Source organism: Felis catus, chromosome F2 (genome assembly GCF_018350175.1).
Source record: "Felis catus isolate Fca126 chromosome F2, F.catus_Fca126_mat1.0, whole genome shotgun sequence".
Taxonomy (NCBI): Eukaryota; Metazoa; Chordata; class Mammalia; order Carnivora; family Felidae; genus Felis; species Felis catus.
Window position 1 is genome coordinate 79,902,860 of NC_058385.1, and position 26,594 is coordinate 79,929,453.

Genomic DNA, 26,594 nt, shown 5'->3' on the forward strand with positions numbered 1-26,594 from the left:
GGTGAGGGGTAGAGAGAGGAGGAGAAGGAATCCTAAGCAGGGTCCACACTCAGCATGGAGCCCAACAAAGGGCTCAATCTCACAACCACAAGATCATGACCTGGCCAGAAATCAAGAATCGAGTGCTTAACTGACTGAGCCACCCAGGTGACCCCCACTCCGACATTTTTAAAGACAAGACGTTGTTGACATGGGTGGGCATGTACCATCAAGCCCCCAACAGCCAGATGTGCACATGTGGGCCAGAAGCAGGCCCGCTCACCCACCTCCTGGAGAACCTTGGTTGTGGTAGGACTTCCGGATTGCTTTTCGGCAGGCGTGAGGCGTTCACAGAGCAAGGCTGTAGATGGAGGCGTGGGTCTTCATTCGGCAGCTCGGGCACAGACCGCGAGCGACGGCTGCAGCGTCCGCGTGGACGTGGCCGACCGGCTCCCGGATTTTGTGTGTCGTCCAGCCCCAGAGGCTGAAGGTGGAGGTTTCCAACAGGCAGGGCCACGGGGACCCCCGGGTGACACACGCCACACAGGCCACCTCAGGTGAGAAACCTCCCCGCAGCCCAGGCCAGGGCGCCCCAGGCTTTGGTTCCTCCTGGGAGGGCTTCAGGGAAGTCCTGGCCACCTCACTGTGCACACAGGGTCAGACTCGGAGGCACGTACTGGCCTCGTCAACCCTGGGGAAGCCAGGCCTGAGCAGGAGCAACAGCCAACGACTTAAGCCAGGTCAGTGACCCCATAACCCGGCCCCACCCAGGGCTGCTCGCCGTTAACCAGGACTCACTTACCCAATCTTACTTTTCTCTTAATATACAAGAATCAGGTCTCAGTTTGGTATTTCTTGATTTGCTCCAGCTTTTCTCCCCCTACCAAGCTCTTCTATTAGTGAAGCCTCCCAAAAACCCTACAAAGCAAGATTATTCCATTTCACAGATGGGGAAACCGAGGGTCAAGAGAGGCCGTACTGCAGAGCATGGCTTCCAGGAATATTATTTCTAAAATGCAGCCACTTCACACACCTCTTTTTTCAATCAAAAGAATGAATCAAAGAAGATTCTTCACAAAGAATGCAGAAAACCAGTCCCCAACATGGACAGACACAATCAGTGCTGGCAGAGAAGGGGACACAACCTTTCTGGGGGATCTCTTGAAGCACATGCTAGCTTTCCCCACTTGCACAGGGTGGGGGGGGGGGGATCCCTAGAAGCGGCTTTCACCGGGTTACTGGTTTCCATGACTACACCATTCCTCAGCGGTAATTTTACAGCTTTAGCACATTTCCAATGAGGTCACATTATTCGTGCTTCAGGGAGGACTGGGGAGCATGCTGAGCAGAGCCAGGAAGCCCCGTGACAGGGCCCCCCCAAGCACAGCTCCCACACGGCTCCCTAGGAAAGCAGCCGGACCACAGAAGGCTTACTTGCACAACCTCACAGGTTTGCAGTTAGTTACCAGCACGACCGGGTCTCCTATGTGCCCGTGAATGCTCACGCACACCCCTCTTGCCTGCCTGTCACCAGAGTGCCCTCCTCGGACTGCACACACAGGAGCCTGTCCTACTCAGGGTCCAACCCCAGGGTAAGAAGAAGTAACGTGGATTCAGCCCTTAATCCACCACCCGCACGCCTGAGCCAGCCACTCCCTAAAGCTCCGTGTCCTTCCTTATCTAGTAGGCAGTTTGCCCAAATGGTGCACATGTCTGAGCGAACATGGCACCTGGCACGGTTCCTGGCCTGCAGGACATACTTCACAAAGGTTAGTTCCTTTCCTTCCAGTTTTCTTGCTAAGAAACTGGTTGAGGAGGGTCCCCAGGCTGTCTGAAGTTTCAGTGTGGGTGGTGGGTACACAGGAAATGCTGAACGCCCATGCCCAGCAGGGGCAGACCCTAAGGGTCTGGAGGCAGGATGGAAGGGAATGGGGTATCCAAGATCTACCAAGAGCTTGTACAAGTCAACACCCCAGAACCCAATAATCCAATGAAAAATGGGCAGCAGACGTGAACATTTCTGCCAGGACGACATCCAGAGGGCCAGATACGTGAAAAGATGCTCTTTCGTATTTTGACATAACTTACATCTTTTTATTTTGTGTATCCCTTAACCGCTTATTGAAGTTCTGGTCGATTTTACTATTTTCTCTTTCAATTTTCAAGCTACTTCTCAAGCGGCTGATCCACAGTCTGTACCATTTGCCTTTATCAGTGAGATGGTTTCTTTCCTGAATTTTTTTTTTTTTGCTTCTATTTATGGCATTTTCTTTTCTGAAGACCCTTGGACATTCCTTGTGAGGCTGGGTTGGTGGTGCCGAGCTCCCTTAGACTTCGCTTGTGTTGGACGCTCCTTGATCTCCTTCGATTACCAACAATAACCTTGCTGAGTGGACTACTCTTGGCTGTATGTTTTCCCCACCAGCACCCTTAACACACCCTACCAATGCTGTGGCCAGCCAAGCTTCGGCTCAACAGCCAGCCGAGAGGTCTATGGGATTTCCCTTGTAGCGAAGCATTTTTTCTCCTGCTTCCTTTAAGAGTCTCTCTACAACTTTTGGTATGTTGATTAGATGGTGATAGATCTTCATGTGGATCTCTCTGGGTTCTTATCTGGGTCTCTCTGTGCTTACTGGACCTTGAGGTCTGTTTCCTTCAGGTTAGGGAACTTTTCAGCCATTATTTCTTCACATACGTGTTCTTGTGCGCACACTCTCTCCCTCCCTCCCTCCCCTCCTTCTAGGAATCATACAGTGGCAATGTTAGCACGTTTGGCATCATTCCAGAGATCCTTCCAACTACCCTCATTTTTTTTTAATTGTTTTCTTTTGGCAGTTCAGCCTGCTTGCTTTCCCATCCTGTCTTCCAGATCGCAGATCATGTGGCCCCTCTCATCTACAGTGAATCCCTCCATGGGTCTTTCATTTGAGTTACTTATTCAAGGTCTGACTGGTTGTTGTTTCTATTTTCTCTCTCTTTGTTCAAGCTCTCACTGAGTTCATTGACTTGTCTCAATTCAGGGAGGGTCTTAAACAATACTTTGAACTCCTCAGGAGGCATGTTGCTTATAACTGTTTTGTTTAGTTATTTGAGATTTTGTCTTTTTCTTTCACCTGGAACATATTCCCATCTCCTCATTTTGTCTGTGCTTGTTTCTATGTATTAGGTCAATCAGTTGCATCGTCTCCCAGTCTTCAAAGTAGAGGCCTTGTGGAGAAGTCATCCCCGGGGTCCCACAAGTGTGCTCCGGCCCGGTCACCAGAACTGAGTTCCCCAGGCGTGTCCCTTGTGTTGACTGCATGCATCATCCTGCTATGACTGGGCTGTGACTGCTGCAAGCACACTTGTGGGCAGAGGTGGCTCAGAGGCCTAGCCGTAGCTGCTGGGAGTATGCTGGTGGGTGCAGCTGGCTCCCCTCCTCCCGGGGGCAGGACCCCTCTGGAAGGAGTTGGTCCTGCCTCAGGCTGCCTGCCAGGTACAGCAGGATGGGAGCCACCTGGAAGGGGCCTCTACAGGGGTAGGTGGGTGGGGCGGAGGGAGTCCACAGGGAACACCAGGAAGCAGCAAGCATTGCCAGCAAGGTAGATAGAGGGTGTGCAAGTCTGCATCTGCCCATGTCGGGCCAACTAGGCTGGAAGGCTACACATGTTCAGCACCTCCTTTCCTAGAGAAACTTCCTACAGACCCCAGTCCCTCTAGCACATACCCTACAAGTAGTGAACACCCTCCTTCATCTATGGCAAATGTGTTTCTGAAAAATGCAGCTCCAGAGCTGTCCCTGTGACCCAGTGATATAGCCCACAAGCCCTTTCAGAGCGAAGACTGAATTTTCTATAGCCCTCTGGTTTTGCTGGAGTGATGTCCCATTGATTTTCAAAGCCATAGGTCACGGGGGCTTGTCATCCCCAGGACAGGGTACCGAATGTGGGGCTTGATCCCTTGGTCCCTGGGGAGGACATCCACACCTAGGATAGCCCTTCCAATCGTGGGTACCCCTGTAGGAGTTTGATTCCCCATCACATTCCAAAGTGGGGGCTTCTTTACATTTAAGCTGCGGAGAATCCGTTGTACCTGTCTTGAGGTCATTCTCAGACAGAGCTGCTCCACTGTAGTTGTAGACTTGGTATGTCTGTCAGAGAAGGGGAGCTCAGGATCCGGCTACTCAGTCATCTTTAAAACTTACATTGTAGGAGCACCTGGGTGGCTCAGTCAGTTAAGTGTCTGACTTCGGCTCAGGTCATCATCTCACAGTTCATGAGTTCGAGCCCCACGCCGGGCTCTGGGCTGACAGTTCCGAGCCCAGAGCCTGCATTGGATTCTGTGTCTCCCTCTCTCTCTGCCCCTCCCCCGCTCACACTCTATCTCTCTCTCTCAAAAGTAAATTAAAAAAAAAAAAAAAAACATTTAAAAATAAATAAATAAAACTTACATTGTAAAGAGGAATTTAGGATAGGCATTTTAGCAATCACTATTGTGCCTTATATTCAATTCTTCCTGTACTCCAAAGCTCAAGGTCATATTTCAATCTGATTTTCTCCACTCACTTAGAAACTTACTTCATGTTTTCATATTAGTCCTCTAATTGATCAACTGTAATCTTCACCCTTATAAATTCCTGGTGAAATCTCCATAGCACCAAAAGCAAAGGTATATAGTTGATTCAAGTCCCTCTGTTTGTGGTTCCTATAGAAAACATTACTTTATGGTCATAGATGGAATTAAAATGTCATAGGCATCTCAACAAAAAAAGATGCTCATTATCACAGAAATACAAATCAAAACTGCCATGAGGTATCATCACACACCGATCAGAATGGCTAAAATCAACAACACAAGAAACAATAGGTGTTGGTGAGGATGTGGAGAAAGGCGAACTCTCACGCACTATTGGTGGGAATGCAAACTGGTGCAGCCACTCTGGAAAACCATATGGAGGGTCCTCAGAAAGTTAAAAATACAACTACCCTATAATCCAGGAATCACACTACCAGGTATTTAACCAAAAAATACAAAAACACAAAATCAAAAGGATACATGTGCCCCAATGTTTATAGCAGCATTATCAACAGTAGCCAAATTATGAAAGCAGCCCAAGTGTCCCCTGACTGGTGAATGGATAAAGATACATAAATGTACAATGGAATATTAGCCATACAAAAGAATGACATCTTGCCATTTGCAACAACATGCACAGGACTACAGAGTATAATGCTAAGCGAAATAAGTCAGAGAAAGACAAATACCTGATGATTTCACTCGTGTGTGAAATTTGAGAAACAAAATGAGCAAAGGAAAAAAAGAGAAGCAAACCAAGAAACACACTCTTAGAACAAACTGATGGCCACCAGAGGGGATGGGGAAATAGGTGATGGGGATTAAGGAGGCACTTGTCAACACCAGGTGTTGTTTGGAATTGTCGAATCACTATATTGAACACCTGAAACTACTATTACATTGTATGTTAACTACACCGGAATTAGATTTCTTAATTTTTTAAAATTTTTTCTAATGTCTGTTTTTGAGAGACAGAGAGACAGAGCATGAGTGGGGGAGAGGCAGAAAGAGAGGGAGACACAGAATCTGAAGGAGGCTCCAGGCTCCGAGCTGTCAGCACAGGGCCCGACGCGGGGCTCGAACTCACGGACCGCGAGATCACGACCTGAGCCTAAGTCGGATGCTCAACTGACTGAGCCACCCAGGTGCCCCTGGAATTAAAATTTTTAAGAAGAGGCATTGGGACTCTGTTTCTCAGTAATTTTGGGAAAAGGCACAGAGAAAGAAGGTGTCACGGTGCAACCGACAAGGATTGGAGGAGGGACTGATGGTGTCATCACCTCAGAGCCACGGTTCTCTCTTTGGAGGAGACCACCTACTCAGAAAGTTGTGTAGAACCTGTCCATTTGCATTCTCGTGACACAGGCCTGACACACGGGCCGCACTCAGCAAACGGAAACTCCAGTTGGGCACTTCCATTTAAGCACTTTTACACTCATCTTACATCTGTACACACTTATCGCCCAAGAACTACAGCGCACCCAGCCTTGCAACGCTCAATTCAAGAAAACGCAATTGATGGCACAGCCACCATAACCCAACCGACTCTGAACGAGGACCTCCAGGATCCTGAGGTCCTTCCCTCAATTCCAAGAGTCTGTCCCGTGGGGAAGGCCACACGACGGTGGAGCGGAGCGGCAGAGGAAAGTGCCGGTCCTCGGGGGGCCTGGGCAGGGAGGAGAACCGACGACGGGCCAGGGCTGGCTGTCAGGAGGCCTCAGGGGACGTCACACCCAAGGACCCACGAGGACATCACTGCTGCAGCTTCCCCATCCCTCCGTGCCCCGAACTCCCCCGACAGCATCCCGTGCCCTGTGGTTCCACCACACCTCCCTGCCTTCCTTCCCGCGCCGGGAAGCATCTTCCCACATCCAGTCCCCCGGCTCCCAGAGGAGCCCAAACCTGCAGTCGGGCTAGTGTGCGGGAGCCAGATGCTGGACAGCTCCCAGCTACACCAGCACCTCTCCCTACTGCGGAGCCCTCAGTGGCAAGGAGGACTCCCTGAAACCCGACTCCCTGTGACTTCCATCCACGGACAGGACCACCGTCGACCAAAAGCAGCTGGCGTCCCTCTTGCCCTGACCTCTCCTCAGAGAGCATCCGTGCTCAACATTCTCCACGCCACAACCAGCTTGGTCAAGCTCGGTGGGTGGGTCCCCTCAATCAACACCCCCCAAATACTGGCGTCGAGACTGTACGCAGCACCCACAGGGCTGGGCCTCAACACATGCTCACTCAACAATCCATTCTGGTGACCCTGCTGCCCGCACCCCCGCCGTAGCTGTGAAGGCCTTCGGTGCTCTCGCTACACCCCGTCCCTGGACAGGCGCAGACCGACAGAGCTTTCCCAAATGCTGTGGACGCCAAACTCCAAGCTCGGGCTCAGGCCCCTCCCAAGGCTCCTGGCAAACAGCGTCCTCTGCTCTGCCAGAAGTCCCTGGCACCTTTACACTAGCAGTGTGTATTCATTTTGACTTCCTCACCACTCAGAAACCAATTCGTGGTTGGTGGCCAAAAGATTAAGTTTCGGGATGAATACAGAGAATGGTCATTCAATAAATACAGTTTTCAAACAAACAGGTAAAAGGTGGGAAACATTCCACTTTCATCACTGCACTCCTTGACTCAACCCCCAAATTCCCAGTATTTCATGGAAATGAGACTTAACCACACAATCATACAAGCTTCGTTGCAACGGCTTTCAAAACATGCTACAGGGAGAAATACTGAGGAACCAGCTTTCCACCAACACAATTCTCTTTCTTTCTTTTCTGAAGAGCACTCAACACTCTGCCTCCAAAAAGGCAGAGTGGCCGAAACCGAGAACACCAAGCCACCGAGCAGACCGTACCTGTGCAGGGTGGACTCACCTTCATGTGGCTCGGGTCTCCTGGTTTGCCGCCTTCAGGGGCGTTCACAGGCTTGCTCTCCACTCGAGGCCGAACGACCTGTCGAAAGGGACTGCACAGCGGAAAGCCACTCACGCTGATCCCATCTAAAAGTAAAATTTTAAGATGCTTTAGCACTTATAGAATATGGATTATTTTAAAACCGGTTGGTTTCCCCGAACTTGAATTCAGGTATCAAAAAGAAGGTAGACAATTTTACATGCGTATCTGTAATCAGCTGTCCCCAGTAAAGACCTAGAAACGATCACCAACACAGTACAATAAGCATCCCTGATGTCCAGACCACGGTCTCGAGTTCTCACTTGTTCACTTTTAGGGAAAAGCAGCCAGGGCAGGCTTCTCAAAGAAACGGATGACGCCAAGTCGGTGGCAGGAAACGTACGGGTGAGCTTGGACACCTCGTTCTACGCCAGAGCAAGGAAACCAACCAAGACAAGGGCTGGGTCAAAGGCCTCTGCACCCAACTGCAGAAGCTCCCACTGGCCAAGAGGAGACAATGCAAACTCAAAGTGATAGTAAATCCAACTGATGGATGCTCTTCAGGTAGGTGTAAATCCGTATCTAATGGATCTAATTTAAATCCACATCTAGGGGCACCTGGGTGGCTCATTCAGTTGAACATCTGACTTGAGCTCAGGTCATGATCTCGCGGTTCGTGAGTTCAAGCTCCACATGGAGCTTGCCACTGTCAGCACGGATTCCACTTTGGATCTTCCGTCCACCCCCCTCTCTCTCTTCCTCTCTCTGCCCCGCCCATGCTCACGCTCGCTCACTCCCAAAAATAAATAAAACGTGAAAAAAAAATTAAATCCACATTTAATCCATGTGTTCATTGTAATTTTCTTTTAAAGTCAATGGCCATCTGTGGAGGATAAGAATCTTGATTTTCCTGAAAATTGGTAAATTAAAAAAAAAATCAAGCATTTATGAACTGTACAACTCGATAATCTCATGATGAGCAGCATGTATCTTTATAAAAGCATTCTAGCAAAATGATAAAGAAGGGATAAAATCGGAATACTATTTTACAACCCTAGTCCAGGATTTTTCAACCTCAACACTGAGACGTGGGGCTGGACAATTCTCCCCGTTGGGGACCGTGCTGTGCAAGCAGGATGTATAGCAGCATCTCGGACCTCTACGCACAAGATGCCAGGAGCAACCTCCCCCGAAGTTGTAACAACCAACAATTGCCACACGTCCCCTGGAAAGGGGAGTGGGAGCAAAACCGTCCCTGGTTGAGAACCACTGATCTGGACAAAGAGCATGGGCAATTAGTAACATCACAATGAGAGAAACAAGTGGGCATTCCCTGCCTCCTGACCTAAGAACACAAGACCACGCTGGACTTGCCAAAGGGATCAGAAGTGAACCTGATCAAGCTTCTGGATCCAGCTTTGCCCCATTTTCAGGAAACGCAGGGGACAGAAGAACACCACAAGTGTTCAGAAGGGCACCACAAGTGCTCAATCAACAAGCCCACGCTGTGGAAGTCTCCTTGGGCTGGATGTCCCAGCTTCCTCAACAGATAAATTATCAGGAAAAGGAAAGAGCAGGGGTACCTGTACATTAAGAGAAACTTAACTCGTCTATGTAGGGACATACTCATATGCGAAGACTATAAGTAAGTAAAGCTAAGTACTGACTAGAAATCAGGACGGTGCTCCCTTTGGGGGTAAAGATGGGGCACATGAGAGGCCATCCAGCTGGCAAAGCTCTAGATTTTGATCCAGGTCCTAGTGAGAAGAGTGTTACGTTCTAACAACCCATCAAACTATTTATTTGTTTTGTATCATTTTCATTTTTTTTTTTTAATTCCTGTATAATCAACACAGCGTTAGGAGTTCCAGGTGAACAATATATTGATCCAACAATTCTATACACTCCTCAGGGCTCAAGATACCCTAATCCCTTCACCTGTGTCACCGTCCCCCACTCACCTCCAGAATCTGTTTCTAATGTCGCCCTAAAAAGCTTTAAAAACACAGTTCTGTTTTTATTTTCAGAAATTTTTAACGGACTTTTCAAGTAAGTGTTAGGATCCACATGTGTGTGTGCCAGACCCTCTACCTTCCGGGACACTGTTCCATTTGCAAACAAGTCTATTTATACGGACAGGTCTGAAGTGACAGATACCTAAGTATCTGTTGCTGGAAACAAGTTCCCAACGAGCTAAGAAGACTCCAGCTGAGTTAGTGAGTTTATTGAACAATAGTTTTATTATTCGAGAACATAAAGAGATGCTGTCCTGTCAAGTAAAGCTCCAGTAGTTGGAGCTGTGCAACAAACCAGCTGGCATGCACAGGTGTACCCCTAGTGTGTCAAGTACGAGAGGCCCCTAGCATAGACCAGGCTAGCGGAACAAGTTGCCAGAGGCCACGTGTGTGAGAACTGAAAACTACTAATTTTGGCTTAAGATACATGGGATCAGACACAAGAGAAAAACAAACAGCAAAACTGAGATTGGTAAGATACCAACTCCTTTCTGTGAGGGATTTTGTGGCTTGTAAACTTGCCCCCATCTTACAGAAGAGCCATGAATAACCTCCCCGAGGTCAGAGTGGCAGTACCTGATCCTGGGACATGCTACCCCACACCAAGGGACTATCCATCTAGTAACTTGGATGGCTGGGTCCCACAAGTAGGTCAAACTGCACAGGGACAAAGTGAGGAGCGGGGCCTTACTTCTGCAGACAGCAGGCTAGACAATTCAGACCAACTAGGCCACAGAGAACAATACAGAACACAAAACAGCCTTCAAATCTCTTCAAGGTGCTGGAGAAGCTGCAAGGCAGAGAGTAACCACAGGGCCATGACCTGGCAGAAGAAGAAAATACTTAGACAGGAGGTGGCATTAAATTTCCTTAGACACCTCAGGGTGCCTGCAGATACCGGAAGAGTTGACTGAGAAGCTGAGAATCGGGGCCGAGCCTCTGACGAACTCTCAGCACAAAGTAGGAAGTGTCCCCCAGGCAGAGCAGAAGGAAGTCCCAGAAGCTTTTAGGGGAGGCCCCAAAAGATGACCCCATAAGTGAAGGGTAGACAGGAAATAAAGCAGGCTCACAGGGGCCACGGCCCAGCTTTGGACTGGGTTGGTCCTTCTAACCAGATTCTGGCAATTCTGCCAGAATCCATTCCTCGTCACCTCTATTCTACCCCGTGTCTTCTCATCTTTGTGCTTTTCCAATTCTCTTCCCTCTGACAACCATCTACGTGTTTCCTCGTGTCCCACTGTTAGTTAACGCGCTGCCTGTTCCATCACGTGTCCCCTCGTCACTGTGGCAGGAAGCAAGGACTCTTCCTCGGAGTCCAACCACCTGTCTACCCCGAGGCCCGTGCCTACTGCGTGCAGAACGTGTCCAGGAAGACAGGAAGGCATACAGGCCAGGAGCTGCTGGCTGAGGTATCTTTGCCAAGTTACTTAAACTCTGAGCTTTCAATTCCTCATCCTCAAGATGGGACCAACCAGAACCTGTCAACTGCATGCTTCTCTGCAATAACGAGTTACTACATACCAAATATTTGTCACAATGCTGGGTACCTGGCCAGCACTCAACGAAAACAGGTATTGTTATTAGAGCAGCTTACACACATTAGAGATTCCTTAGCGGACTATAGACTCCTTGAAGACACAATTCTTGCTTCACTATTCTATCCCTTACAGTAGCTCACACAGGCTCTAGCAAATCAAACTCTCAGTAAATATTAAAGCAATGACTAACCTATAGGGTCAGATAGGATACTCTGTTTGCACACCACGTTCACCAAAAGTCCCATCACCCCAAAGTCACAGTCAACCATCAACTCCGGGTTAGGCAAAATTCCATCATGCAAAGTCCCAGCCCACAGCTGTTACAGTTGAAGGAACTTTCCCTCCCCGTTCTCCCAGTACCATGGGCACCATCTAGAAAAACTCTCCACCACACCACGGGGCCTGTGAGGGGGCTAGCACTATGAACACAGACACTGCAAAACATAAATCCACACTTCTCAGCACCATGCCCTAGACACGAGGTCAAATGGAGCCTGTGAACCAGCACAGCGCTCAAGATGACCAACAGTCACTCAGCCCCTAGGTCACCCTCTGCTGAGTTAAGGTCAGGTGCCCAAAATATTTTAAATGTGAGCACTGTCACTCTGACTCCCACACTCACACACAGCCTGGGACACGGCGTCTTCTGCTCTCCCCCAGGCCAAGCTCCCATCATCAGCAAATTACACAAACACCACCAGCCCCCAAAGGACACAGATTCTTTTTTACCATGGAAATACGAGTCCTTTCTCACACTAACACACCGCTAAGGTCTCCTTTCCTGCAAGTGGTCCAGAACCCTGGGTGGCAAGGGGAGGGTGCCGTAAAGCCAGCCTCCCCTCTGTTGCTTGCTGCTTCTCCAGCAGCTGGTTTTGGTGGGACTAGAGGTGGCCCAAACCCAGCCGTGGCCAGAAACGGAGGCGTCCTGTCAACAGCGGCTGATCCAGACAGGAGGCACCAGAAGGGCCACACGTGGGCTTTGTAGATTTCATGTACAAATTCTAAAGGGCAGAAGTTGGGGACGGAGGCATCTTCCTTTGAATCGAATGCTATGAAGACATAGGCATTCTTCCCAACACATCGAGAGAATCTGAGCAAGTCACAAAACCCTATGAACCTCCGTTTTCTTAGCTTGAAAATGGCAACCAACTCAAGGTGATCTATGAAAATACAAATCTGCAATGTCTCTGAGCTAGAAGGATCTAGGCTATGCACTTAGCAAAAAAAAAAAAAAAAAAAAAAAGCTGAAAATTAGATCTGAAATTTGCCTCCTTTTTGGACAGAGACCTCAAAACTTCAAAGAAACCTCAAAAACCTATCATCTTGAAGCACAGAAAAATACAGCCAAAGCCCCTCCACAGCTTCTTTACAGACTATTCTGCCCTCTGATCCAACCGCGGGTGAAAGAAGGAATGCGTAAGTAGGAGCAGAGGCAGAAGGGAGCTATCTGAAGGTTGGAAGATGAGCCCTCAGCCCACACGAGGACGGGGCTGGAGAGAAGAGGCGGCTGCAGAGGGGGGGAGGGGAGAGACGGAGCAAACCACCCGCCGCGCCCGTGGAGGGGCGGCTCGCCAGCTGGGCCGGGCCGCAGGGGAGAAAATTCTGCTCACTCACTCGGGCAACTCTTCTGCCAGCACGGGCCATCACAAATAGAACAGAGAACAGATTGCAGTGGCAATTACTGGGAAGACAAGACCAGAAAAGTGACAAACAGGAAGGCAGCCTAGTGGGAAGACCAGAGAGGAGTGGATTCTCGGGGTATTTAAGAATGGATGAAACCGCGAGATCACCATGAATCAAATGGAGCTTGACAGAACTTCACAGTCACTGTTTACAGCGCTCAACTTTTCCATGAAGAGCGTTTCTGTGGGCAATTCAGAGGTACGATTCTGTACGCGAAAAGAGCCCGCTCCCGAATTCAGCTCCAGCACAACCACGGTGACCACTCGGGAGGAGGGCAGCTCAAAGTGGGACCCGCGTGGCAGAAACCAATGGCAGTCACAACAGCTGCAGTGACGAGGGACGGTGACGGCGTCTCCACGTGCCAGGCCCTGGCAGGGGCCATCGAAGGTCCCTTACTCCCCGCGGGGCAACACTGTCTTCTCGGCTCCACGGAGGAGGAGGCTGAAGAGTCTGAGAACATCGGTAACACCGCACAGTTCGTCAGACGCGGAGCCAGAACTCGGGACTGTCGGATTTGTGACCACCCGGAAAAACCGCGACAACACACGTCAGTGCCCCCATGAGCTTCCAGGACAGCTCGCCAGCCAGAGGGTGGTGCAGTATGCCACGCAGCCCTCAACCTGCCTTAAGGAGCCTCACAGCGGCTTAGCGTCCACCTCCACTGGTGGGTCTCCTCAAGCAATGGGTCCATTTTTGCACCTTCCAAAGAAAGTAAGGCTTAAGGCAGAGTATCAATTTCTCTTGCGACAAGTTACAGGCACTGGAATAAAACAAAACTAGGACAAAATACATTTACAAAAGCAAAAGGAGACAACAATCTCCCAGGGGGAGTTGGTCAGAATATGCAGTTCCAGGTAGGATGTATTTTGAAGATGCATTTTCATTTATTCTTAAAAAAATCAACGGGTGCCGGGGGGGGGGGGGGGCGGGAAGCCCATCTGGTTATCATAAAATACAAGAAAACCGAAGGAATACAAGCATTTGGCTCAGAAATTAGCCAATACTCATCCTCAACTTGCATCGAGAAAGCGGGGAGTTCATTCATTCAGAAACTTTAGGATAGGCTTAGCAGAGAAAGTTCATGTAGAAACAGCAACCTTCATAAACAATTCACACAAAACCGTCCTCACACCCACGGCAGGCCGGCTTTGACACTGGCCTCCCTCTGTTGGATGCTCAGTCTCGATCCTGTGAGGACTCCCCACTCCAGGCCCTGTGCCCTCACTGACCTTTGGAACCTTCATGTATGTGATGCTTAATAACTACCCGCTGAGCCCATGAAGGGTTCCCAACTAGCTACCCTAGGCCCACACACATGAGCTGAGCCCATGAAGGGTTCTGGGTGGTTCCCAACTAGCTACCCTAGGCCCATACACATGAACTGAGCCCATGAAGGGTTCTGGGTGGTTCCCAACTAACTACCCTAGGCCCACACACATGAGCTCCTTGGGATTTCACTTATTGGTAGAACACTCATTTATTCCCACACTCCCACCCCCAAACCTGCTCTGACCTCTGAACACTCCCATGTACCCCCAGAACTTCCTCATTATCCATCAGCCCCCTTACGTCCCTGTCTGCCCTCTCCAGCCTTCGCTTCCACAGTCGAACCACAGGTCAGAAAGCATCGTCCGTAAAGGATCTGACAGTAAACACTTGAGGCTTTGTGGGCCGCAGGTCTCTGCCACAGCTACTCAGCTGAGCTGCTGTCGGGCACAAGCAGCCGCCAACATCCAAAACCGCATAGAGGTGGCTGCGTTCCAGTAACACCAAGACAGGCAGCAGGCCCGGGGCTGGCAGCTGGGCCACAGTCGGAGACACTCACCTGCACTTACAACACCCCATCCCCCAGGAAAGCACCCATGACTCCCCTGCCTGCTCCTCCCTCGACCCACCTGACAAGGCCCCACTCCAGGCTAAACCCCAGTCTGCCTTCTCTGTAGGGGCACCCGAAGCCCAAGGTCAATGGGAAAAACCATGCACTGGGCCCAGCAGGCTGCCTTCAGATCCACCACCACACACCTGGGGCCCATTGTCACCAAGTGCGTAAGGTGGCCCCCAGATGAGTCTTCCCTCTCCTCACATGTCACTACCACCCACTCTCCTGCCTCCTCCCCACTGAGCAGCCAAACCCAAGGGGAGCAGAGAGACAACCAGAGGAGAGGGGAGGACCACCCATCTCCCATCACTGGCCTAGGACTGCACTTGGGGTCCTGTTAACGGACAGCCTGGCTCGTCCCATTTCCCGGGTGCTCCCTGTGAACACCCTCCCTGTGCGGTCAGCAGCTCTGCCCCCTCCCCTACCACAGCTCTTTCTTTTAACACCCCTACTGAGATGTAACCAGCACAGAATAACCACCGAAGTTTAAAGCATCCAGCCGGAGGAGTTGACATTCGTAACACCATCAGCGCAACGGAGATCGTGAATATATCCATCAACTAAGCTTGCCTGTGCGTCCTCGCATCCACCCCCCAAGTGCCGTCCTCCCCAAGCCCAAGCCTCCTCCCAGCCCCATGTAAGCACTGCCGTCACCCTGAAGGAGTTCACATTTTCCAGAAGTTAACCCAGATGGCATCATACACATTAGATACTGTTTTCTGTCAGGCTTCTGTCACACGGCATCCTCCTCTTAGACTAATTCCAACATACTGCATGCATCCAGGCTGGACTCCTTTTAATTGCTGAATAGGATTCCAATGAATGCCTGTAACAATCTGCTTACCCATTCACCTATTTATGAGCCCTCAGGCTGCTTTGAGTTTTTATTACGAATACAGCCGCTCTGAACACGTGTGTCCTAGTCACTGTAGGGACACATGCTTTCACTGCTCTTGATTAAATTTCTAGGAGTAAAATGGCTGGGTCACATGGTAAGTATAGGTTTGATTTTCCTAGACCGTTATTGATGAGCTACTAACGTTTGCAAATAAGTCTAAAGGACTCCAAAGAACATGGAAGAAGAGACCATCAAAAATGAGCAGGCGACCTGAGAAAGAACGCAGCATGACCTCTAAAAGGGAGAAACAGGGCAACGCAAACGCTCATCGAAGAGCGCACCCGAAAATGGCCATCCCCGACGGAAGACCCCAGGCGCGGCTCTACCCGACCGCACACGACACACACGTCCGCACAGGAGAGCGCCCGTGGGTCCCCTCCAGGGGCACGTGTGGAAGTCCGGGCCACAGCAAGGCCTCCTCCCAGCGCCCAAGGTGTACGGCATGCTGCAAGAGCCAAGTTCCAGGAAGCTCCTACCTTGCAGCCTACTGGTAGCGGTCCCCTTTGTTGGGAAGGAACGCCATTTGAGTCCCCGGCTGCACAGGAGCCCAACCACAGCAGACGTTAAGACCATTTCCTACTTCTGTTGACAGGACAGTGTTCAATCTTCTCCTCCCAAGACGCTCAAGCGGACACAACTGAAGCAGGGGACACTGAACCCCAGATAAGGACATTTGCGGCCACTAGAGACAGGGCCTAGAAACGCGTGACCAAGAACGCAGACTTCTCTTCTCGCAACATCTTCAAGAGAAGCCAACACTTCCCGGCCGCTGCCCACCCTGGCGCTCCACTGACCGAGACAGACCACGCTACCAGAGTCAGGACAAGGACCCTGGCATGGACCGCAGAGCCCTGCGCTAACCTGACTCTGGCCGGAAGCCCCTCAGGGCAGGAACAGTGACCTTCCACCTGTACTTGAACCATCTGTCACGGCACATAGCACATGGGGGAACTATCTGCTGGGTTAACAAATGCATCTACATCCTTCCGTCAATTACTAAGCGACGGGAAACACCTCTCACCGTCAGGCCGCTGCACGGCACACAGGTGGCACAGGGCAGACCTCCAGGGCCATCACTCAGACGGGCGGGGACACGCAGCCCCCTGAAGCTGCCTGATGGGACGGCCCGAGCTGCGAGCCTGCATCTGGAAGCTCCTAATCAAAAGGAGGGAACCAATGATTTTGTGAATGAGTGACTTCATGGAGGAATAATCATCCAAGGACTATATTCCAAAACACCAATAAGTCACTTCTCTGTAGAAGAAGAAGGCCAGAATGGGTTGCTTTGAAAAGAGGTGCGTTCCTCATCACCATGCTGGGCCAAGTCGGAAATAGCAAACTTCTTAGCCAAGACCTTGGGGACAACTGGCACGAGGACAAAGTGTGGTGACCTGGCCCTTGTCTCTCCTTCTTGAAGCAGCTGTCGGGTCATCCAGGGCCCCCGTGTCCCACTAGCCCAGGCCTTCTCCCTGTGCACATAGAGGAGGGGAGTCCCATGGGACCAGGAGACAGGAGGCCCTGGGTTCCAACCGCAGGGTATCCCCATGTCTAGCCACAAGTGGACTGCTGACCAGAGTCTGGACATGGAACCAGAGCTCTGCCAACCTGCCCCCCACCTTGGGGAGGACACCCCGGCTCCCTGTTCGACAGCACGAGTGAGGAAGAGCTCCTCGCAGGTTCCCGCTCTGGGTCTTACAGCTTTTACATCTTGTTTACATGCATTACTCCATTTCTACTTCAAGAAACACAAATAAATGAACATCATTTCTCCAAAGAAAGCTGCAGAAAAAGCTCAATTAGCATATGTTATTTTGGGATAAAAATCAGGCAAACAAAACCAGAGTACTGCCAGTTTGAAATTGGAAGTAAACGCCTTTTCACAAGATAATCAAGGGAGAGTGGTGGTGTCCCAAGGCAAATAATGACATGTGCCTGTTCTCCTCTTAGAAACGAGAGATGCAAAGTACAGTCCGAATGTTTTGTGTACCCTTCACAGCACTCCGTGAGCAGGGAGCACCCCCAAAACACAGGGAACGTCGTTACTTCGGTAGTCACCCAGCCAAGCCACAGTTTCCTGTTGGAACACCAGTTTAAAAAGTTATCAAAAGTACACCCCAGTCTCCCACAAAACCCTTCTTCCCCAACAAATCAATGTTCATACCTACCGGCACATGCTCATAAGGACTAACATGCACACCGTTCCAAAAACTTGCTTTCCTCTTTCTGCCACGAGGTTTTGTGTTTTTTTTTTAAGTTTATTCATTTTGAGAGAAAACACATGCACATGAGTGGGGGAGGAGCAGAGAGACAGGAGGAGAGAGAATCCCCAGCAGGCTCCACACTCAGCATGGAGTCCAGTGCAAGGCTTGATCGCACAAACCATAAGATTGTGACCTGAGCAGAAATCAAGAGTCAGACACTTAACCAACTGAGCCAACCAGGCGTCCCTGCCACAGGGTTTTCAGCCACGCATAAAGAACATTTTCCCCAGCTCACCCATTACCTGGACACCAAAGCCAGGCAGAAACACTACAGAAAACTACAGACCAATATGCCTGCTGCAACCAGATGCAAAACTCCTTGATATAACATTAGCAGGGGCTCTTGGGTGGCTCAGTTCGCTAAGCATCCAACTTCAGTTCGGGCCATGGTCTCACAGTCATGAGTTCAATCCCTGCATCGGTCTCCATGCTGGCAGTGCAGAGCCTGCTTAGGATTCTCTCCCCGCACCCCCCCCCCAACTCTCTCTCTCTCTGCCCCTCTCCCCTGCTCATGCTTTCTCTCTCAAAATAAATAAACTTAAAAAAAAAACAGTAGCAAACAAATTCAACGGCACATTTAAAGGAGTATATACCGTGATCAAGTAGGATTTATCCCTGGGATGCAAAGACAGTTTAACATACATAAGTCGATAAATGTGATACACCATGCTAACAGAAGGGAAGAGAACAATCCTATCATCTCAGTCGATACAGGAAAAGCATTTGCCCACTTCAAAATCTTTTCATGATAAAAGCCCTCAGAACTGGGTGTTGAAGGACGTACCTCAACATAATGAAGGGCATATAGGACAAGCCCAGTTACCATACCCAATGGCAACAGCTGGCAGCTTTTCCTGAGATCAGGCAGAAGACAAGGGGGCCCACGCTCACACGTGTTCAACTTAGTGTCCAAAGTCCTCGCCAGAGCCATCAGGCAAGATTAATAAAAGGCATCCGGATCAGAAAGGAACAAGAAAAAATGGCTCTACTTGCAAATGCTCTGATCTTAAATATAGGAAATCCTTAAAACTCAACCAAAGGGGGAAAAGACACACATTAGGTCTAATCGAATTTAGTCAACTTGCGAGATAATAACATTAGTACACCAAAGTCAGTCGCTTTTCTATGTGCTAACAAAGAAATGCCTGAAAAATAAAGACAACAATCTCATTCACAATAGCATCAAAATCAAGAAAACACCTATGAATAAATTTACCTAAGAAAGTGAAAGATCTGAACACTGAAAACTGTACAACTTCAATGAAAGAAAGTGACACAAATAAATGGAGATATCCCGTTTATGGACTGGAAAAATATTGTTTAAAATGTCCCTACTACCCTAAGCCATCTATAGATTCAATACAATCCCTGTCAAAACTCCAGTGCATTTTTCACAGAAAAAGCACAAGCAATCCTAAAATCTGCACATAGCCACAAAAGACCCCGAGGAGCCAAAGCGGTCCTGAGGAAAAAAGACAAAATCGGAGGGATCACACTCCCTGATTTCAAACTCTACTAGGTAGCTGTAGTGATCAAAACAGGATGGCACGGGCATAAAAACAGACACGCATACTACGGAGACAGAACGAGAGCCCAGAAAGAAACTCTCACAGAGACTGTCAACTAATATTTCACAGAAGAGCCAATAATACTCAGCGGGGAAAGGATAGTTTCTGAGATAAGTGCCGTCGGGGGAAGCGGATAACCACACGCAGAAAAAGGACACCGGAGCCTTATCTCACACCAGGCACAAAAGTTAACTCAAAAGAGATTAAGACTTCAACAGATGAACTCCAGCAAAGAAGCTCCTGGAAGGAAACAGGAGAAAACCGCCACAGCATTGGTCTTGGCAGCCGTGTCTTCATGGGACACCAAGGAGCAAGGAACCAAAGCGAAGTCAACACGTGAGACTACCAAGTAAGCACAGCCAGAGAAACTATCGACACAGTGAAAAGGCAGCCTACAGAATGGGAGAAAATCTCTGCCAATCAGGTATTTGGCAAGGGGTTAACATCAAAATATATGAAGACCTCACACAGCTCAGGAACAAATCAGCAATCTGATTAAACAAGGAGAAGAACCGGGCTGCCTGGGCGGCTCAGCCTGTTGAACATCTAACTCTTGATTTCGGCTCAGGTCACGATCTCACAGTGTTTGGTTTTGAGCCCCAGGTCGGGTTCGGTGCTGGCTGTGCTGAACCTGCTTGGGATTCTCCCTCGCTCCCTCCCGCTCCCGCTCCCTCCCTCTCCCCTGCTCACGCACTATTTCATGTGCATTCAAAATAAACTCATAAAAAAAAAAAATGAGAAGGGGCACCTGGGTGGCTCAGTCAGTTGAGCATCCAACTTGGGCTCAGGTCATGATCTTGCAGTTCATGGGTTCAAGTCCTGCATCAGGCTCACTGCTGTCAGTGCAGAGCCCACTTTGGATTCTCTGTACCCCTCTCTCTCTGCCCCTCCCCTGCTCATGCTCTCTCTCAAAAGCAAAACATTTTGGGGGCGCCTGGGTGGCTCAGTCAGTTAAGCCTCCGACTTCGGCTCGGGTCATGATCTCGCGGTTCATGAGTTCGAGCCCTGCGTCAGGGCTCTGTGCTGACAGCTCAGAGCCTGGAGCCTGCTTTGGATTCTGTGTCTCCCTCTCTCTCTGCCCCTCCCTGCTTATGCTCTGTCTCTCTCTCTGTCTCAAAAATAAGTAAAACATTAAAAAAATTTTTTTTAATAATAAAAATAAAACTTTTTTTTTTTTTTTAATGAAAAGAACCAAGTATTTCTCCAAGGATGAACTACTAACGGCAACAGGTACATGAAAAGGAATTCAACATCACTAAACATCAGGGAAATGCAAATCAAACCACAATGAGCTATCATCTCACACTGATTATGATAGCAGTCATCAAGAGACAAGAGACAGGAGTTGGCAAGGATGTGGAGAATAGGCAATCCTTGCACTGTGTTGGTGGGAATGTAAATTTGTGCACCCACTGAGGAAAACAGTATGGAGATTCCTCAGAAATTTACAACCACCATATGATCCAGCCAGTTCTGAGTATATTTCCAAAGGAAATGAAAACAGCATCTCGAGACATCGGACTCCCATGCTTATTGTAACATTATAGCCAAGATACGAAATCCACCTAAATATCCATCTACAGATGAGTGGGTATATACAGATGAGTGGTCTGTATACGATTCGATATCATTCCTTGATAAAGAAGGAAACCTTACTATTTACAACAGTACGGATGCACTTTGAGGACATACTAAGTAAAGTAAGTCAGAGAAAGACAAATACTGTAGGATATCACTTCTCTGTGGAATCAAAAAGAGCCAAATACATAGCAACAGAGAGAATGACAGTTACCAAGGGCTGAGATATGGGGAAAACGGGGAAAGGTTGGTCAAAGGGTACAAGCTTTCAATCAGAAGATGAACATATTCTGGGGCTCTAGTGCACAGCACTGTGATTATGTTTAATAATAATATATTACATACTTAAAGTTGATTTAAAAAATAGATCTTAAATGTTCTCACCACATGGGAATGCAAACTGGCATAGCCACTCTGGAGAACAGTATGGAGGTTCCTCAAAAAGTTAAAAATAGGGGCGCCTGGGTGGCTCGGTCAGTTAAGCATCAGACTCTTGACTGTGGCTCAGGTCATGATCTCACAATTCGTGAGATCGAGCCCCCGGTCAGGCTCTACAATGGGCACAGAGCCTGCTTGGGATTCTCTCTCTCTCTCTCTCTCTCTCTCTCTCCCCTCCCCACCCTCCCCTGCTTGCATGCGTGCTCATGTACATGCATGCTCTCTCAAAAAACAGTTAAAAAATAGAACCACCCTGTGATCCAGCAATTGCACTACTAGGTTTTTACACAAAGGACACAAAAATACTAATTCAGAGGGACACATGCACCCTCATGTTTACAGCAACACTATCTGCAGTAGCCAAATTAGGGAAAAAGCACAAGTGTCCATCACCTGACGAATGGATAATGAATGTGGTACGTGTATACACAAACACACACAACATACATACACACACACACACACACACACACTCACAATGGAAAGGTACCCATAAAAAGGAATGAAATCTTGTCATCTGCGACAACACGGATGGAGCTCCAGAGCATTAGGCTAAGTGAAGTCGGAAAGACAAATACCATAGGATTTCAGTCATGTGGAATTTAAGAAACAAAACAAATGAGCAAATGGGAGAAAAAAAAAAAAACAGACACAGACCAACAAACAGACTCTTAAGGATAGAGAACAAACTGAGGATTGCTGGAGGAAAAGTGGCCGGGGGGATGGGTTAAAGGGTGATGGGCATTAAGGAGGGCACTACTGATGAGCACTGGGTGATGTCTGGAAGTTGTGAATCACTCCATCGTACATCTGAAACTAATATTATACCGTATGTTAACTGAAATTTAAACAAAAACTTAACAAAATGTGATCACCACAAAAAACCCACTAATTATGTGATATGATAGAGATATTAGGGATATTAGCTCTAACTATGTATGGTAATCATTTTGGAATGAGTCAAATCAGCACACGGTAACTTATGGTGTTATGTGCCAATCGTATCTCAAAGCTGCAAAAAAATAAAATCAGTAACTGTACACCCTTCATGTGTTTACTTATCATTTGGACACATACTTGTGTGAAATGCCCGTTAAAATATAGTCTTCATTTTTTACTGGGCAACAGTTTTAGTTAGGTGAGAAAGGCAAATTCAAACCACAATGAAACACCACTACACGTGGGCCAGAACAGCTAAAATTTAAAAGACTGACAATATCCAGGGGTGAGAAGGTTCTGGAACAGCAAAGAACCTTCAGGTAGATGGTGTGGGTGTAAATGAAAATAAGCACATTGAAAATATGTGTGGTAGGGATGTCTGGGAGGCTGTCTGTTGAGCATCCGACTCTTGATTTTGGCTCGAGTCATGATCCCAGGGTCGTGGGCTGTGTGCTGAGAGTGAAGCCTGCTTAAGATTCTCTCTAGCTCCCCCTGCCCCTCCCCCACCTCCTGCTCCCTTTCTTAAAAGAAAGGAAGAAAACCTACATGGCTATAAATCTACTAGAGCTAAACACACATAAGATCTATGATCCAGAAAACCACTCACAGGCTTATGTGGGCTTATGTCTACCCAGTACCTGTGCCAGAAAAATTATACCTATTCATAATAGCCAAAGGCTGGAAACAACCCAAATGCCAATCACGAGTGGATAAATTGTGGTATCTTAACACAGTGGAATAGCATCCAGCAACATAAAGGAACAAACAAACCCAACATGCATGGATCTCGGACATAATGTTGAGGGGGTGGGGGGGACCACAGACACTGATTTTGGACTTCTGCCCTCTAGAACTTAAATTAATGTTGTTTAAACCCCCCCCCCCGAAAAAAGACACCAAAGAATATGTACTATATTTCTTCCTTAACAAAGCCAACAAGTCAAGAACAGGCAAAACTAACCTATGATGACACAAGTCACAATTACAGTGATCTTTGTGCAGGCCAATCACCAGTGACAAGACTCAATTACACCGGACAGGCAGAAGTTATCCAGTCGAGTTCTGGGCGGTGGGTGCAAGAATTGAGGAGAATAAAACATTCATTCAGCTGTATACATGCTATCTGTGTTCCCAACTGCATGTAAGCTATATCTCCATAAAAGGGCTCAATACCTTTATAACAAAAATAAGGTATCTGGAAGTAAATCTAGTGAAATTCTTTAAAACCTTCAGAGAGAAAATTAGAAAGTTACTGAGACACATTCGAGAAGACAAATAAATGACAGGACATCGTTCATCGACAGAAGACGCTCATAAAAATGCCAATTTCCCCCACCTGGTGTTCAGGTCGGTTCTAACAGACCACTTGGAGGAACCTGATACATGGATTCTAAGATTTATATAAAGGAGCAAAGGACAGAAAGTATCCCAGTACCTCAACAATAATCCAGAAAGGAGACTAGCCCTACCCAACGTCAAAACTTCTCACAGGAAATGGAAAATACACAGCAGCGGGGTCTGCCTGAAGCAGCCCAGACTTTCGAACAACTGACCTCAGGCCAGGATGACGATGTTTTCCCACAAGGAGAAGACAGTCCCTATCAATGGTTTCCAAACTTGGCTGCACGGAAGATTCATCTGGAACAGTTTAAAAACCCAGATGGCCAGGTCACACCCCATGCCCCACCAAGTCACAATGTCAAAGGGTGGGAGCCAGGAAGAGGTTTTAAATATTCCCCCCACAATCCCCAAGTGCAGCAAAGTCTGAGAACCACTGGTCTGTTCTCAAACAGTAAGCCTCAGAGAGCACGGCACATCAGAGAAACACAAGTCAGTCCCTGTTTCGGAAATCCAAACCCAGTGAGAGGCAAGGGTGGGCAAGGACGCTACACAGACAGCCACAGTGAGACCACACAAGCCATACTGGGGACTTTATCCAGAGGTCAATGCCAAGACCCTGGAAATCACACAGAAAGATGATAGTCAGATTCTGCTTTAGGAAGGACCACTGGGGGCACCTGGGTGGCTCAGTTGGTTAAGTGTCCAACTTGGGCTCAGGTCATGACCTCACGGTTTGTGAGTTCAAGCCCCACATTGGACTCTGCGCTGACAGCTCAGAGCCTGGAGCCTGCTTCAGATTCTGTGTCTCCCTCTCTCTCTGCCCCTCCCCTGCTCAGGCTCTGGCTCACTTCTGCTCGCTCTCTGAAATAAACATTAAAAAAAAAAAAAAAAAAAATAGAGCCAAAAAAAAAAATTTAGAAAGGACCATGGGGACAATGCGGAAGACAGAGAAAGGAGAGCACAGTGAGCAGCTGGGAGGCCAATCGTAATGTTAAACAGACAAGAGGGGACAGAGAGACTTTAAAAACAAACTTAACAAGACTGGATGCAATCAACAGCAGGAGCTAACAGTAAACCGATCTGCAGTGATCCATAAAAATCATTCCTTTCTCTTTGCAAAACACAAAACCTCTTGAATCCCTTCTACTGAACACCCACCTAATTTGTTTCCCAGCGAACCACCACCAGCTGGCTGGCAGAGCAATAACGAGGGCAGTGAGATCAATGGTCCGGAAGGCTTCAGCTCTAGGGGCTTGCAAAGGATCACCTGTTGCTCATGAATGACAACCACCTGGGTTTTCATTCCATCCTGGTGGTTTAGAAAGTTCTCTTCCAACCTGAATTTAAATCCAGGAACGCAGTCAACCTTCCCCGCTGCGTAGGGGGTGGGGAACAGTGGCCCGGGGAGAAGTGCACCTCCACAGGTTGCTAGACAGACGTCTAGGGCCAGACCTCAGCTTCGGGGTGTTGGGAAGCTTTTCCTCACCCAGAGAGGTGCTCCTCAGAGCTCCCAGGAAAACACATCTTCCCCTTGGCTGAGCCACTGAGCTGTGAAGTTATTGTTTGGGAGTCAGAAGGCTGGAGGCCAGTGCAGGCTGTCGGTGCATTGGCAACCTCTCCCTGCAGAAAGGGAGCAGGTAAGCCACTGAACACAAAACAAAAGCAGTAGGTCATGTGACAAATGGCCACACAACCTGAAACTTACTGCAGGTCTGCATCACCCCACAGCAGGCACACTTCTGAGTTCAGCTGAAAGATGTTGAGAACTGGAAAAAGCATCACTCCCACCCTTAAGAAAAAAGCTGGATAAACTGAAAAACATCTTTTCCCAAACTGATCAGAGAACTGAAGTCACAGGGAAAAACTAACCTGTGATCTGTTGACAGGCAGCCGCAGGGGAGGAGCAGGACCCCCAGCATCGGCCTGCACGGGCCTCTGACAGACACTAGCAAGGTTCAGCTAGAAACGGCTAGTGATTGTTCAAGGCCTTGCAGGGGCTTCAAGAGTGTAAAGCTCCTGGGGGATGCTGTACGATCCTGACCCTAGGTCTCCTCAGGGCCGGCCAGGAGGGGGACGCCGGCCACCACGCCAGCCCCGGTCCCTGGGCTCTCCCGTGAGATCCAAGCCCTAACCTGCAAGGGGAGAAACAGCAAAGACTGTGCCCAGGGGCACGATGGACGCCCACCACAGCTGGGAATGGGGAACAGCCGGCAGCCAAACCTCCCCCCAGATTTGCCTGCCCTCTCTCCCCTCCAGAATTAAGAGCCTCACGGGACACGTGGTCAGATACACAGACCAGGAGTGAGAGAAGTCTGGCCTGGGTGGGATGGTTACGGAAGCCATGCAAGCAGAGTGGAGGGTTTCGAGAGACAACGAACTGGACAAGTACAAGACGGCCTTGGATGGAGCCCTAAGGAAATCCATGTGCAGTGGGGAAGGGGACAAGGGAGACGCCGCAGAAGAAGCTGACAAACAGCTCCAGGTGTGGAGACAGGAGCCGGAATCACAAGACACACAAGACGCTGGCCCTGCCCTTAAGATGGGGGTCGCGAGGAAGACCGACCGTGAAGACACGGCTACAGCAGCTGGGAATCGGTGCCGACACAGAGATGCCACGGAGCCGCGGGCACCAAGCCCAGGCGGGTGCCAGACAAAGCGCAGCCAGGGGCACAGGAGCACCGCCTCCCAGGGTTACGGCGACAGATTCGAGAGAACCAACAGGAGGGGCCTCAGTAACATGCCCAGAACACGGCGCGCGTTCAGTGTTCCTTCTCCTCTCGTCCCCGATACTCACTAGCCTCAGAAAAAACCACGATTCAATAAAATCGTTGGCCACCCTCATAAAATCAGGTCTGTGAAAGCCTAGGCACCTAGAAATTGTAAACATATTATGTTTACAAGATTCCAACCACCTTTGATTGAAAAAATAAGACTGACATTTGCAAAAATTCCTATTTCTTTTCAGAGAGAACAGCAGACCGGGACAAGGATACTGACCAGTGCCCCAATTTCAGAGGGCAACGCTGGGGTAGTGG

The 26,594-nt window shown here is 48.9% G+C and overlaps 1 protein-coding gene across 7 annotated transcripts in view; it reads right to left on the reverse strand.

The window, feature by feature from the left end:
• Window positions 1-26,594, reverse strand: part of TRAPPC9 (trafficking protein particle complex subunit 9) — a 568,648-nt gene that overhangs the window by 373,743 nt on the left and 168,311 nt on the right. For all 7 annotated transcript variants that reach the window (XM_023248408.2, XM_045049847.1, XM_045049848.1 and 4 more), the window contains one exon: window positions 7,404-7,528. In XM_023248408.2, the coding sequence (XP_023104176.1) occupies window positions 7,404-7,528 (125 nt within the window). The remainder of the gene's footprint in view (window positions 1-7,403; window positions 7,529-26,594) is intronic.